This window comes from Gouania willdenowi, chromosome 7 (assembly GCF_900634775.1).
Source record: "Gouania willdenowi chromosome 7, fGouWil2.1, whole genome shotgun sequence".
Taxonomy (NCBI): Eukaryota; Metazoa; Chordata; class Actinopteri; order Blenniiformes; family Gobiesocidae; genus Gouania; species Gouania willdenowi.
The window spans coordinates 4,934,616-4,950,844 of record NC_041050.1 but is presented as its reverse complement, the minus strand read 5'-3'; the positions used below and the strand labels follow the sequence as shown (position 1 = coordinate 4,950,844).

General features: G+C 36.7%; 2 protein-coding genes and 1 pseudogene across 2 annotated transcripts; all 3 read right to left on the bottom strand.

Moving 5' to 3' along the window:
• Positions 1–809: 809 nt before the first annotated feature.
• Positions 810–8,902, bottom strand: LOC114467440 (zinc finger protein OZF-like). The gene is made up of 2 exons (XM_028453748.1): positions 8,796–8,902; positions 810–3,076 (listed from the first exon to the last, which is right to left on the bottom strand). Exon 2 carries the CDS (start codon positions 2,719–2,721, stop codon positions 1,027–1,029), a length of 1,695 nt encoding a protein of 564 aa, XP_028309549.1. The 5' UTR covers positions 2,722–3,076; positions 8,796–8,902; the 3' UTR covers positions 810–1,026.
• On the bottom strand, positions 5,044–9,732 carry LOC114467457 (oocyte zinc finger protein XlCOF22-like). Its single transcript, XM_028453767.1, has one exon. The coding sequence runs from the start codon at positions 9,375–9,377 to the stop codon at positions 8,106–8,108; it is 1,272 nt and encodes a 423-aa protein (XP_028309568.1). The 5' UTR covers positions 9,378–9,732; the 3' UTR covers positions 5,044–8,105.
• A 1,334-nt stretch (positions 9,733–11,066) lies between these two features.
• On the bottom strand, positions 11,067–12,453 carry LOC114467462 (zinc finger protein 83 pseudogene; annotated as a pseudogene).
• Between the last annotated feature and the right edge of the window lie 3,776 nt (positions 12,454–16,229).

The window sequence follows — 16,229 nt, the reverse complement described above, 5'->3', positions numbered from 1 at the left end:
CTTACCGCTTATATATATATATATATATCGTTATCTCGACAAATGTCTATTATCCATTTTTTATTTTTATTTTATTTTTAATGTTCATTTTATGTTTGCCTTTATTTTTTCTTTCTGTATTTGTCCTTAGCTTTCTGTTTTACTTAATCTTTTTGTCTTGGCTGCTGTAACATGTGAATTTCCCCAATGTGGGATAAAATAAAGGAAATCTAATCTAATAAAGACGACCCTGCTGCTGAAGCACACCAAACTTCTGCAGCCTCCAGCAGCCGCAATTTGGCCCCTCGCCTAAAACAAACCACCTATTAAAACTCGGGAATAAAACGCATCCGCTGGTGCCACATTTTCCATGAAATTAGCACTTTTTTGCAACGTGATTTTGTTTTTCTCCCCTAGCGGGTGCAGTTCTGACTCTACATGCACATATTGGCACTCGGGCGGAGCAGACCTTTCCGCTGACACCTCGTTTGACCCGATCCAAGCATCTTTGGAAAACCTTTGGGAGAAGCAATATCGACGCTGGAGCCACGTTCACACTGCTCTCTCCCATAGGGTTAGGTTTAGTATACAAAGGTGGAGCCCTTCCCGTAAGAGGGAGTTGTTCCAGCGCCTCTGACGCCCCAAGCATTTAAGAGAAGAAAGAAGTGCTTTTCTTTCCATGATTTGGAGACAAAATTTTATAATCTTAGCAATTTTTTCCATCTTTCAAATTTGACTCAGTGGTCAATGACACGTTTCTGTGGTGAGACAAAGTCATAACACAATTTTATTTCTACTTTACAAAGACTTTAAGAAAATATATACTGCACATCACATCTGTAAAATATTGAAAGAACTAACTTGCAAAACTTTAACTTCACTTCAAACTTCAACTATACCTAAACCTATGTAGCTAAAACAAAAAAAAAACAATGAACAACTATTAGGAAAATATTTACTACACACGTCACAGCTGAAAGTCTTTTCTCATGTGTGGACTCTCTTGTAGACCTTCAGTTCAGACTTTTGGTGAAAACAATTCCTTTGTCAAACATCACTTTCGACTAGTTTCTCTTCTTTGTGAATCATCATATGTGACTGCAGGTAAAACTGACGGGTAAAACATTTACTACAAACATGACATTTGAATGGTTTTTCTCCGGTGTGCATACGCATGTGGCTCTTAAGGTTGGCCTTACTGACAAAACATTTACGACAAAAATCACATTGAAATGGTTTCTCTCCTGTGTGGGTTTTCATGTGTTGTTTAAAATGAGCCTTTTGAATAAAACATTGATTACAAATATGACATTTAAATGGTTTCTCTCCAGTGTGGATTCTCATGTGTATCTTAAGGTTGACCTTACCTCTAAAACATTTACCACAAACATCACATTTAAATGGTTTCTCTCCTGTATGGCTCGTCAGGTGTCCTTGAAGGGTAACCTTACAGGTAAAACATTTACTACAAATATCACATTTAAATGGTTTCTCTCCGGTGTGCATACGCATGTGGCTCTTAAGGTTGGCCTTACTGACAAAACATTTACTACAAACATCACATTGAAATGGTTTCTCTCCTGTGTGGATTTTCATGTGTAATTTGAGAGTAGACTGTTGAGTAAACCATTTACTACAAACATCACATTTAAATGGTCTCTCTCCTGTGTGGACTCTCGTGTGTCGCTGAAGGTCGACCTTACCGTTAAAATATTTACAACAAACATCACATTTGAATGGGTTTTCTCCTGTGTGGTTTCTCATGTGTAACTTAAGAGTTGACTCTCTAGTAAAACATTTAGTACAAACATCACATTTAAATGGTTTCTCTCCGGCATGGACTGTCAAGTGTCGCTTAAGTTGGAACTTTTCAACAAAACTTTGACAACAAACATCACATTTAAATGGTTTCTCTCCAGTGTGGATTCCCATGTGTCGTTTGAGGTTGACCTTACAGGTAAAACATTTCCCACAAACATCACATTTGAAAGGTTTCTCTCCTGTGTGGATTCTCATGTGTTCCGTAAGGTTGACCTTATGATTGAAACATTTTCTACAAACATCACATTCAAATGGTTTCCCTCTAGTGTGGATTTTCAGTTTTGAAGCTTCACTAAGTGATGCTTTCATACCACCAACACATTCAGATCTCATTTTTACCTGAACCTTCTTCTTTGAACAAATCTGTTGAAATGAATTAATCCGTCTTTTAGAAGCTTTACATCCTATTTCAGTATTTTTACTTGAGTCAGACATTTTTCTCTTTTTTCTGGGGGTGTCAAAGTCAGCTTCAGTTTCAGACTCTGACAGAGGTTTCTGCCAACAACCTTCATCATCATCATCATCATCATCATCATCGCCACTATCTTCAGTCTGAGATGAGTCTGTTTCTGTTCCATCAGGATCTTGTAGTACTAAACTGTTTGGATCTGGGTTCTGTTCTGTTTCTGGTCCTTTGCTGTTAATTTCCACACTTTGTCTTTTCATGAATTCATCTAAAGTGCAGGTTGAAGGTTCCTCCTTCATGTTGATTTCTGTTAGTTGTCTCCAGTGTAGCTGGGAGACCTGAGGCTTCTCCTCTTCATCTTCACATTTAACAGGACAAGCAGCACTGTTTGTCTCCTGCTGCACACAAAGCTGCTTTTCCTCCTGACCTTCACTGAGCATCTCTGGTTCCTCCTTTATGTGGAGACGCTCTGGGAGCAGCTGCTCCACATTCTTCCTACACTTCCAGTTCATCATCACCGATGGTGTGGAGTAAAATGTCAATCTTTATATTTACATATTTCTCTCCACTATGCTAGCTCCTCTGCTAGCTCGGTTAGCATTCTGCTCCAGCCTCTCCGTGTCTCTGTAACTCCGTCTTCTGACACCGTGTTGTGCTCTTTCACCTTCCACTGGAGCTTTAAGGCTCTATTATAGTGTGGACTGACTCCGTCTGTAGGTTTGTTATTAATAACATTATATATTAGACTCACAGAGACACTTGCTTGTTCCTCCGCCCGCTTTTTCTTCTTCTGCGGCTCTAATTCAGCGGTTCTTCTTCTTCAGGGTTTTCCGGCGGTTGGCAAACTACGAAAAGGTGCATTTCCGCCACCTACTGGTACAAAGTGCGGATCAGAATATCTCACATGTTCTATTTCTTGTAAAAAAATAAATAAATGTCTCTCAATCAGTTTAGTTTGTTTAAGAAAATCAAATAAAATCTTTCATCCTTCATTTTCTGAATTATTTTTGTAAGATATCTATTACATTAAATTGTACTATTTTTCCACCAGTCTTCTTTTGAAATCATATTTCTGACAGTGTATAATGACATGTTCCACAGTCTCTTTTTGTCCATAGTTGTCCCATCTACTCATCTTATGTTTTCCTATTCTAAACAATGTACTGTTTAATCCAGTGTGTCCAAATTATAGTCTAGATATTATTCTTTCATTCCTCCTATGGTTCCTGCACTTCTCATTTCACCATCATTCCTTTGCATTCTATAAAACCATCATCCTTTCCATCCTTTTCTTTTGACACCTTTCCTTCAATCTCTGTTTAATAATGCTCTTTACCTCTGTTCTACTGATGTTAACTGCTAAATCTACTTGAGTATTTGTTGTAGCCTTCTTTTCCACCTTGTCTTCCAATTCATTACCTTGTACGCCTAAGTGTGCAGGTACCCATAAAAACATTACTGTATCATCCATCCAACCAGCCATTTTCTTCTAACACATAAAATAGGTCATAAATGTTTTCCTCATAACATGTACAAAGCCATTCAACCATTTAGAATGTATTGTGGAGCTCGGATTGACAAACTGTGTTTCAAATTTCTGTGTTCAGGATTTAATGGGCAGGTCAGAAATCATAGCTGTGTTATGTAACGGAGACATCATTAACATGACCTTTTATGACTGTGGTAGATTCTGCTATCCTGTGGTCTGCTGGAGAAGAAGCAGCACGGACAGGGACAGGAAGAGACTGAGAAACTGATTAGGAGAGTGAACTCTGTCCTGGACCATCCACTGGACTTTATAGAGGAGGTGGGTGAGAGAAGGATGTTAGCCAAGCTGACATCCATCATGGACAACACCTCTCACCCCCTGCATCAAACTGTGGAGGGTCTGAGCAGCTCTTTCAGCAGCAGACTCATACACCCACGGTGTAAAAAGGAGCGCGACCACAGGTCCTTCCTCCCATCTGTCATAAGAATGTACAACACTAGCATTGTCCAAAGTGTTTTGTTTTTTCTCATCTGTAAATAACGATGTTCCTTCACAGCCTTACTAATGTGCAATACCACTCATACTGATTGTAAAACCCCACTTACCGCTTATATATATATATATATATCGTTATCTCGACAAATGTCTATTATCCATTTTTAATTTTTATTTTATTGTTAATGTTCATTTTATGTTTGCCTTTATTTTTTCTTTCTGTATTTGTCCTTAGCTTTCTGTTTTGCTTAATCTTTGTGTCTTGGCTGCTATAACATGTGAATTTCCCCAATGTGGGATAAAATAAAGGAAATCTAATCTAATAAACACGACCCTGCTGCTGAAGCACACCAAACTTCTGCAGCCTCCAGCAGCCGCAATTTGGCCCCTCGCCTAAAACAAACCACATATTAAAACTCGGGAATAAAACGCATCCGCTGGTGCCACATTTTCCATGAAATTAGCACTTTTTTGCAACGTGATTTTGTTTTTCTCCCCTAGCGGGCGCATTTCTGACTCTACATGCACATATTGGCACTCGGGCGGAGCAGACCTTTCCGCTGACACCTCGTTTGACCCGATCCAAGCATTTTTGGAAAACCTTTGGGAGAAGCAGTATCAACGCTAGAGCCACGTTCACACTGCTCTCTCCCATAGGGTTAGGGTTAGTAGACAAAGGTGGAGCCTTTCCCGTAAGAGGGAGTTGTTCCAGCGCCTCTGACACACCCCCAGCATTTAAGAAAAGAGCTTGTTTTTCCATGATTTGGAGACAAAATTTTATAATCTTAGCAATTTTTTCCATCTTTCAAATTTGGCTCAGTGGTCAATGACACGTTTCTGTGGTGAGACAAAGTCATAACACAATTTTATTTCTACTTTACAAAGACTTTAAGAAAATATTTACTGCACATCACATCTGTAAAATATTGAAAGAACTAACTTGCAAAACTTTAACTTCACTTCAAACTTCAACTATACCTAAACCTATGTAGCTAAAACAAAAAAAAAACAATGAACAACTATTAGGAAAATATTTACTACACACGTCACAGCTGAAAGTCTTTTCTCATGTGTGGACTCTCTTGACTCTCTCTTCCTTATCCTTCTTACAAGATAAAATATGTACTGAATTTTCAATGACTTTGCATTCTTCACATTCAAAGGGCAAAATTGCTTAATTATGTTTACAAATACATTTACTCATATATTTACTCATAGACCTTATTCTTTTTAAGGCTTTAAGTTGTGACTTTTCATTTCTGCTGTCTCATGTTTCCTGCTCTCTTCTCGAGGGCAGCCACATGCTTCCCAACACACATCTTATCCCTCAAGCTAGACACAAAGGCAGCCTTTTGGTGAGAGAGACACACACGCACATAGTCACACATACACATCCAATACACATCGATTTACACACGTTCACACCATACACGCACACGCACACACACTATCAAGGACAGATACCGGGTGACGCCATCTCCGAACGAACAGAACAAACTGACCTCCTCCCTGTTGCTTCTTTCTTATCTGTCACGGGGTAGGACGGTTAAAGGGTGTACAAATGTGTGTGTGAAGAACTTTTTTGGTCAGTCTTGCTTTTTCCTTGGCCCGGAGCCATTATCCTTGTGGTGGGCTGCCTTTCATTCTTACAGGATGGAAGCTTCTTTGTACTCTTTTCATTTAGTTTTATAATAAATCTTTTTTATATAAAATCATCACGCTTCGACTAGACTCCATTATTTAACCAGAGCAATAAATCATGTCTCCAAATGAGGTCAACCGCAAATGTGCCGTGACAACATATATCTGATTGACTTTTCCCAATGAATACCAGTGTGTAATTGAACCCTGTATGATCAAATCGTAATCTAGTTATCACTACTTCCTCCACTCTTCACCAAGTACCTCCTACCACTGTAATCACTATCCCATTATCATTTTTGAATATCCTTCACTTCTGTCCTCCTGGTTGCTTTTTGGCAATACTGTTTGCTCCCTTATTCCACTTCCAATACTGTAATTAATTAATATTATATATACTCCTATTCCCACTTTCTCTTCCTCATTATTTGAACCGTCTGTACATATGTCAAGATAACTATAATGCCTACTTTTTTTTTTTTTTAGATTTTTAGCTGTTTGAGACCCTTTCATACTATATTCCCATTCGCTCTGTAATTATTCTATGAAAAAGGAATATGAACATTTTAGGAAATATAATTACTTTAAGAAGCTCTATTTAATCATTAATTTTAATAAATAATACTTAGGATTTTCTTGTCTGTTTTGAAAAAAAAGGTTTTGATATTATCTGCTGGACAAACTGTGTAACTACAACGTTTATACTCAAATAATTCCTCCACGTACAGTACAACTTACATTTCTGTTTGATATAATTTATGTGATTTGAAGTATATTATTAAACCTATGAGGTTGAGGTTTATCTAAGACTGATTAATAATATTACAAATAGGCTAACTAATAAATGTAGAAAAACATTTAGGCCATTTAATCATAACATAAAATTTCAAGCAAACTGTATGAATTTTTGTACCCCTTTTTCCCCCAAGATTATTCTTGATTTGATAAATTATTCCCAGGTGTGGTAATTTAGAGCATTGGAAAACCTCACAGTATAAGGTATTCTCTTCATCAGTGAGAAAATAAAATATTTAACACACGTGGGCTAAATTCAGTTAAGTCTATTAGGTGTATTCTATTACTTTAGTCAAAATAACAGTATTTTTATTACAGGGAACAGTAATGGAAGTGGAATCCAGGGAGCTGCACACAACTTTTTGGGTTCAGCCTATGACATCACAACAAATGCAGAGGGTGGTAGGGAATGTAGTGACTTAAGCTCATAAAATTTAAGTAATTTTCTTTTCTCACATTATTTGTATTTACATGATTTCTTCAAAATTGTCATCTAGGCTAATTAATGATATTGGAAAGAAGCTACACAAAAGGTGCAGTTTTGCGCATCTTTTCAATGGCAGAAATGCTACAATGACAATATGACTGTCTTGTTCATAAACAAACAATAGGCCTCCAATCACAAGATTTATTGATTGCACTGACAAGCTCAATAGTTAAAATAAATAAATAAAATTCACTAATCTAGAAGCATAAATTATTTAATAAAGAGCAAACTTTGTTAATGTAACACAGATGAGGCAAAAAACTCAGGAGCGACCCAAGGTCATACCCACCAAATTTGGTAAAAATCGGTCTTGCCATTTAGGATATTAAAATTTCCCTTATTTGAATTACCCCCTAGTGGGCAATATTATTCGAGTTCGAAAAAGTATATTTTCCAGTTGTCGCGATTTTGCCCCAACACAATTATAAGCGGAAATGGGCATAGCCCAGCCCAGGTAATTCAGTGTTATTCAGGGAATCTGTGGATATGAGGTTTTTGAATGTGCAACATACAGTGTGAGAGTTATAGGCCAAAACACGTTGACTTGGGTTATAGCGCCACCTGCTGGGGGTCATTCACCAAAACTGAATCACTTGTTCCTTGTCCCATTATATATATCTCCTATAAATTTCATCAAAATCCATTCATAACTTTTCAGTTATTCTGTACACAAACAGACACACAAACATAACGCCCAATATACTTTCGAAAACCATTTTTGAAACAAAACCCTCCTCTCTGCGCTTGGCGGCGGTAAATATAAACTGCCTAACTCTAAAACTTCAGCCAAAATCTGTAATGTTAACTTATTGAAAGAACTAACTTACAAAACTTTAACTACACTTCAAACTTCACCTATACCTAGAAGAAAAAAACAATGAACAACGATTAGGAAAATATTTACTACACACGTCACTGCTGAAAGACTTTTCTTATGTGTGGACTCTCCCGTGGACCTTCAGTTCAGACTTTTGTTTAAAACATTTCCTTTGTCAAACACTTTTGAATTGTTTCTCTTCTTTGTGCATTCTTACATGTGACTGTAGGTAATCCTTACGGGCAAAACATTTACAACAAACATCACATTTGAAAGGTTTCTCTCCTGTGTGAAATCTCATGTGTAGCATAAGTTTAGACTTTTGAACGAAACATTTACTACAAACATCACATTTAAATGGTTTCTCTCCAGTGTGGATTCTCATGTGTTGCTTAAGGTTAGAAGTATTGATAAAACAATTACTACAAACATCACATTTGAATGGTTTCTCTCTTGTGTGGGTTCTCATGTGTACCTTAAGGTGAGAAGTATTGAAAAAACATTTACTACAAACATCACATTTGAATGGTTTCTCTCCTGTGTGGATTCCCATGTGTTCCTTAAGATTAACCTTACGGGTAAAATATTTACTACAAACATCACATTTGAATGGTTTCTCTCCTGTGTGGGTTCTCATGTGTACCTTAAGGTGAGAAGTTTTAATAAAACATTTACTACAAACATCACATTTAAATGGTTTCTCTCCTGTGTGGATTCTCATGTGCTCCTTAAGATGAGACGTTTTAATAAAACATTTACTACAAACATCACATTTGAATGGTTTCTCTCCTGTATGGATTCTCAGTTTTGAAGCTTCACTAAGTGATGCTTTCTCACCACCCACACATTCAGATCTCATTTTTACCTGAATCTTCTTCTTTGAACAAATCTGTTGAAAAGAACTAATCCATGTTTTGGAAGCTGTACATCCCATTACAGTATTATTCCTTGAGTCAGAAATTTTCCTCTTTTTTCTGGTGGAGTCAAAGTCAGCTTCAGTTTCAGACTCTGACAGAGGTTTCTGCCAACAGTCTTCATCATCATCATCATCATCATCATCATCACTACTATCTTCAGTCTGAGACGAGTCTGTTTCTGTTCCATCAGGACCTTGTAGTACTAAACTGTTTGGATCTGGGTTCTGTTCTGCTTCTGGTCCTTTGCTGTTAATTTCCGCACTTTGTCTTTTCATGAATTCATCTAAAGTGCAGGTTGAAGGTTCCTCCTTCATGTTGATTTCTGTTAGTTGTCTCCAGTGTAGCTGGGAGACCTGAGGCTTCTCCTCTTCATCTTCACATTTAACAGGACAAGCAGCACTGTTTGTCTCCTGCTGCACACAAAGCTGCTTTTCCTCCTGACCTTCACTGAGCATCTCTGGTTCCTCCTTTATGTGGAGACGCTCTGGGAGCAGCTGCTCCACATTCTTCCTACACTTCCAGTTCATCATCGCCGATGGTGTAGAGTAAAATGTCAATCTTTATATTTTCATCATTCTCTCCATTATGCTAGCTCCTCTGCTAGCTCGGTTAGCATTCTGCTCCAGCCTCTCCGTGTCTCTGTAACTCCGTCTTCTGACACCGTGTTGTGCTCTCTCACCTTCCACAGGAGCTTTAAGGCTCTATTATAGTGTGGACTGACTCCGTCTGTAGACTGGATATTAATAACATTATATATTAGACTCACAGAAACATTTCTTGTTTTTCGCCGCTTTTACTTCTTCTGCTGCTCTAATTCAGCGGTTCTTCTTCTTTTGTTTTCTGGCGGGTTGCTGCCATGACTTAAAAGGTGAATACCGCTGTCACGGTCTGAGATCCGTTATGAGCATGCGCACTACCGGAAAATGAATTTATGCTACTTCCGCTTAGCTTTTTTCTACTTCCGCCGTGTTGAGATAAAAAAAATAATAATAATAATTTCAAAGCTAATGTTATTTTACGAGGGCTGAATGGCTCTTTTTCTTGTACAAAAATGTACAACTGCTCAATATACGAGGCAGAAGAGGTTCCAACGCCACAAAGAAATGATAGACAAGTTAATCTTCATGGTGAAGGGCACGCCATCACCAGACAAGAAGGAGCTCATAAAACTCCATACGAAAATAAATAATTTATTTTCCAAAAAACATGATTATAATATACATTGCAGTAAAAAACAGTTAACCTAATGTAACTTTATTTTTTTTTAAATCAGTATAACCCAGTACGGGTACATCTCAGTACGTAGCAGTCACGTCATGAGATTTTGAGAGGAACTCAGTACGATGTAAACTCAGACCGTGACACCGCCGCCTACTGTGTCGGAGTTTACTATATGGGCTCTATAGCTATACCTACTTCACAATATTTCTAATAAAAGAGAAAACTTAACACTAATAATAATATTTTACTACATAGTCCTGTGTCATTGAAATATGTATTAACTGCTCTGTTAATGCTACTTACTCCCCTCTCCCATTGTTCCTATTATAACCTCAGTTTACTGATCTTTTCCATTAACTTTCTTCTCTCTCCCTAACGTCTTGCAATATATTATATTTTCTGTATTTTCAATGATTTTGCATTCTTTACATTTATCTGATTGACTTTTTCCAATAAATGCCAGTGTTTTAGTGAACCCCGTATGATCAAATCTTAATCTAGTTAGCACTACCTCCCCCCTATGATCTTTCTCTCTACAAAATAATCACAAAAAAACACAAATGTTTGTTCTCTCCTGTGTTAATGCTTAAATTGGTCATTATTCTAATGCTGATATGAATGTTAATCACGTGGCCCTCACTGTGATAAAAAAGCTGCTAGTCTCTGATCACTGTAAGTAATTTAAAGGCATTAAGACTTATCTTTTTAAGGATAATTTTAGGTAGATCTCCTCATTGTTTTTATTTCTTCTGTAACACTTTAAATTTCATTTTAAATGAAAAGTTTACTATGAAAAAAAGTATTACATATTAAAGTCATTAGTTTCTAGACTGTATTTTATAAAATTAAATGAAATAATGTACTTTTCAGGGAATTTCATTACTTTAAGAAGCTCTATATATTAGAGGAGGGGGGTGCTTAGTCAGCGTGTGTGTGTTGAGTTTCACACAGGCACAGAGTGGGGTTAAGATAGACAGAGGAGAAAAAGGCATACTGGCGGCTCTACAGAAGAAACTTTTATTGTTACGTGAATTAAATGGATATTACAATATAATCCGATCCTGTATTTCCTAAATAAATATATCAATATTTATTAAAGACTTGATATATTGCCCAGCCTTAGTTCAGACTTTTGTTTAAAACATTTCCCTTGTCAAACATCACCTTTGAATCGTTTCTCTTCTTTGTGCATTCTCACATGTGACTGCAGGTAATCCTTACGGGCAAAACATTTACCACAAACATCACATTTGAAAGGTTTTTCTCCTGTGTGGGTTCTCATGTGTTGCTTAAGTTTAGACTTTTGAATGAAACATTTACTACAAACATCACATTTAAATGGTTTCTCTCCTGTGTGAATTCTCATGTGTTGCTTAAGGTGAGACGTTTTAATAAAACATTTACTACATACATCACATTTAAATGGTTTCTCTCCTGTGTGAATTCTCATGTGTTCCTTAAGGTGAGATGTTTTAATAAAACATTTACTACAAACATCACATTTGAATGGTTTCCCTCCTTTGTGGATACTTATGTGTTGCTTAAGGTGATACGTTTTAAGAAAACATTGACTACAAACACCACATTTAAATGTTTTCTCTCCTGTGTGGATTCCCATGTGTTCCTTAAGGCCGATCTTACGGGTATAACATTTACCACAAACATCACATTTGAATGGTTTCTCACCTGTGTGGGTTCTCATGTGTACTTTAAGGTGCCAAGTTTTAATAAAACATTTACTACATATATCACATTTAAATGGTTTCTCTCCTGTGTGGATTCTCATGTGTTCATTAAGGTGAGACGTTTTACTGAAACATTTCCTACAAACATCACATTCAAATGGTGTCTCTCCTGTGTGGATTTTCAGTTTTGAAGCTGCACTAAGTGATGCTTTCTCACCACCCACACATTCAGATCTCATTTTTACCTGAACCTTCTTCTTTGAACAAATCTGTTGAAATGAATGAATCTGTGTTTTGGAAGCGACACATCCTATTACAGTATTTTTACTTGAGGCAGACATTTTTCTCTTTTTTCTGGTGGAGTCAAAGTCAGCTTCAGTTTCAGACTCTGACAGAGGTTTCTGCCAACAATCTTCATCATCATCATCATCATCATCGCTACTATCTTCAGTCTGAGACGAGTCTGTTTCTGTTCCATCAGGACCTTGTAGTACTAAACTGTTTGGATCTGGGTTCTGTTCTGCTTCTGGTCCTTTGTTGTTTATTTCCACACTTTGTCTTTTCATGAATTCATCTAAAGTGCAGGTTGAAGGTTCCTCCTTCATGTTGATTTCTGTTAGTTGTCTCCAGTGTAGCTGGGAGACCTGAGGCTTCTCCTCTTCATCTTCACATTTAACAGGACAAGCAGCACTGTTTGTCTCCTGCTGTACACAAAGCTGCTTTTCCTCCTGACCTTCACTGAGCATCTCTGGTTCCTCCTTTATGTGGAGACGCTCTGGGAGCAGCTGCTCCACATTCTTCCTACACTTCCAGTTCATCATCGCCGATGGTGTGGAGTAAAATGTCAATCTTTACATTTACATCTTTCTCTCCACTATGCTAGCTCCTCTGCTAGCTCGGTTAGCATTCTGCTCCAGCCTCTCCGTGTCTCTGTAACTCCGTCTTCTGACACCGTGTTGTGCTCTCTCACCTTCCACTGGAGCTTTAAGGCTCTATTATAGTGTGGACTGACTCCGTCTGTAGACTGGATATTAATAACATTCCATATTAAACTCACAGAAACTTCTTGTTTTATTTCCCCGTCCCCGCTTTTTCTTCTTCTGCGGATCCAATTCAGCGGTTCTTCTTCTTTTATTTTCTAGCGGGTTGCAGCCATGACTTAAAAGGTGAATACCGCCATCTACTGTATCGGAGTTTACTATATGGGCTCTATAGCTATACCTACTTCACATTATCACTACCTAGTACAGTGCCCGTTGGAAGTATATATTCATATAGTGGGCGCTTAAGTAGAGTTGTCAATTAGGGGCATAATAATAACAACATACTCTGTAGCATTATAAAGGGTTATATTTGCAGGTGCAAAGTAAAATAGCATATGCAATTTCCCTGGTTTAATTCTATGAGACGTGCGTATGATGAATGTGTTGGGGTTTTTTTAAACTCATTTTTTATATTTTTTTTCGTTTGGTGTATTTTTCTGAAATGTATGTTTTTTTGTATTGACAATTTCTTCAAAACTGTCATCTCGGCTAATTTGTGATATTGAAAGGTAGCTAAGCAAAAGGTGCAATTTCGCACATCTTTTCAAAGGCAGGATTGCGACAATGAAAAAATGACCGTCTTGTTCAAAAACAAACAACTGTAAGCCTCCAATCACAAGATGTATTGATTGCACTGACAAATTCAATAGTTAAAAAAGCTAAATAACTAAACAAAAGGTGTAAATTATTTAATGGAGAGCAAACATTAATATTAAAAGGTAAAACTATTCACACAAAATGTTAACAGTAAACAATTACACAAAAGAAACCAACTTTAAATATACATAACATTCCATATTAGACTCACAGAGACACTCCCCCCCCCCCCCCCCCCCCTCCGTTTCTTCTTCTTCTGCGGCTGTAATTCAGTGGTTATTCTTCTTTTGTTTTCTGGCGGGTTGCAGCCATGATTTACAAGGTGAATACCGCCACCTACTGTGTTGGAGTTTACTATATGGGCTCTATAGCTATACCTACTTCACATTATTACGAATAAAAAAGAAAACCTAACGCTAATATTTATATTTTATTACTTAGTCCTGTGTCATTGAGATATTTAAAAACTGCTCGGTTTATGCTACTTACCCCCTCTCTCATTGTTCCTATTATAACCTCAATTTACTGATCTTTTCCATTAACTTTCATCTCTCCCTCAAATTAATTGCAAGATAATATGTTTTCTGTATTTTCAATGACTTTGCATTCTTCACATATATCTGACTGACTTTTTTCAATACATGCCAGTGTGTTATTGAACCCTGTATGATCAAATCATAATCTAGTTAGCACTACCTCCCCCCTCTGATCTTTCTTTCTACAAAATAATCACAAAAAAAACACAAATGTTTGTTGTTTCCTGTGTTAATGCTCAGATTGGTCATTATTCTAATGCTGACATGAATGTTGATAATGTGGCCCTCGGATCGTGCAATCACATTTTTGTGGCTCTCACTGTGATAAAAAGCTGCCAATCTCCGATCTCTGTAAGTAATTTAAAGACATTAAGTCTAATCTCTTTAAGGATAGTTTTGAGTAGATCTTCCTCTTTGTTATTATGTTTTATTTATTCTGTAACACTTAAAGTTTCATTTTAAAAGAAAAAATTATTATGAACAAAAAGAATTATTATAACACAAGCATTGCATGGAAGGCACGCCAAATAAAAAAAGGAGGAAAGATTTTAAAGATGTGGACGAGAAACTGCAGGATTTATATCACACCACTGGGAGAAGAGAACGGAAAACCAATATTCATCAAAACGATGGAAGACTTGGGAAAATACGAAGGATCCACCTAAACAACAACATTACTGATGGTAATCACAGACATGGACCCAAATCTATATAAACACTGGAAACAAGACTCAGACTGTGATTATTTTACAGACACTGATTTCAATGTGGAAACCAGAGTAAAAAAAGGTCTGTCACTTATTAATTTCAATTGCTAGGTGGTGGGGTGATAAAGGATTACATTACTACCTTGCATATGAACTAAGACATAGTAATGTGTTTATACAAGAAAGGGTTAAATCTAACAGTGGAAAATACAACACTGCCAATAGAACTAACAACAGCTGGAATAACCTTGATGTAGAGACAAAACAAGCTGCAAACTTGTGTGTCCAAAAGAGACATTCCCGAGTGGTGACGTCATGGATGGAAAGGGAAAAATCTTTCGAACAACTTCAAAAGAAGATGAACTTTTCTTGAACTGGAGGAATGCAAACAACGTCTGGCAGGGAACAAGGCCGACACGAACAACGATAGAGAGGAGGAGGAATAAAAAAAAAAAAAAGACAACACTGACTACAGATGAGAATAAATCCTACACAAAAAAGAACTGTTCAGAACAACTTAAGAATGTTTGACCAGAGAGACAAGCTTTGATGTAAATTTTCGGTGTACAAAACAGGCGACCGGACTTAGATAAGCAAACTGCTTCTCTTGTCTCCTTTTTCGGCATGTACAAAAAAAAAAAAAAAAAGTGAATGTAACCATGTCGGAAATAAACTGAATAAAATAATAATAATAATATTTTAGGGAATATCATTACTTTAAGAAACTCTATTTATTCATTAATTTTCATAAGTATTACTTAGGATTTTCTTGTTTGTTTTGGAAAAAGGGTTTTTATATCCTCTGCTTTTCATCTGCAGGAGAAACTCTTTAACTACAACATTTAGACTAATAATTCATCTACGTACAATATAACTCATATTTCTTTTTAATATCATTAAAATGATTTGAAGCACATTATTGAACCTATGAAGTTGAGGTTTCTCTAAGACTGATTTATAATATTACAAATAGGCTAACTAATGAATAAAGAAAATATTTAGGCCATTTGCTTATCACATCATAATATTTCAAGTATATTTCATACATTTGTGTCCGCCTTTTTCATAGATTATTCTTGATCTGATAAAATTATTACCAGGTGTGGTAATTTAGAGCATTGTAAAACCTCACAATATAGGATCTTCTCTTTATGAGTGAGAAAAGCAAATATGTAACGTATGTGGTCTAAATATAGTAAAGTCTATTAGGTGTATTCTATTACTTTAGTCAAACTAACAGTTACTTTTCTTTCAGGGAACAGTAATGGAAGTGGAATCCAATTACTTGGATTCAGCCTATGACATCACAACAGATGCAGAGGGTGTTCGGGAATGTAGTGACTTAAACTCGTAAAATTTAAGTCATTTTCTTTTGTCACATTAATTGTTTTGACATGATTTCTTCAAAATTGTCATATAGGCTAATGTGTGATATTGAAAAGTAGCGACACAAAAGGTGCAGTTTTGCACATCTTTTCAATGGCAGAATTGCTACAATGAAAATATGACTGTCTTGTTCATAAACAAACAACTGTAGACCTCCAATCACATGATGTATTGATTGCACTCACAAGTTCAATCATTCAAAAAGCT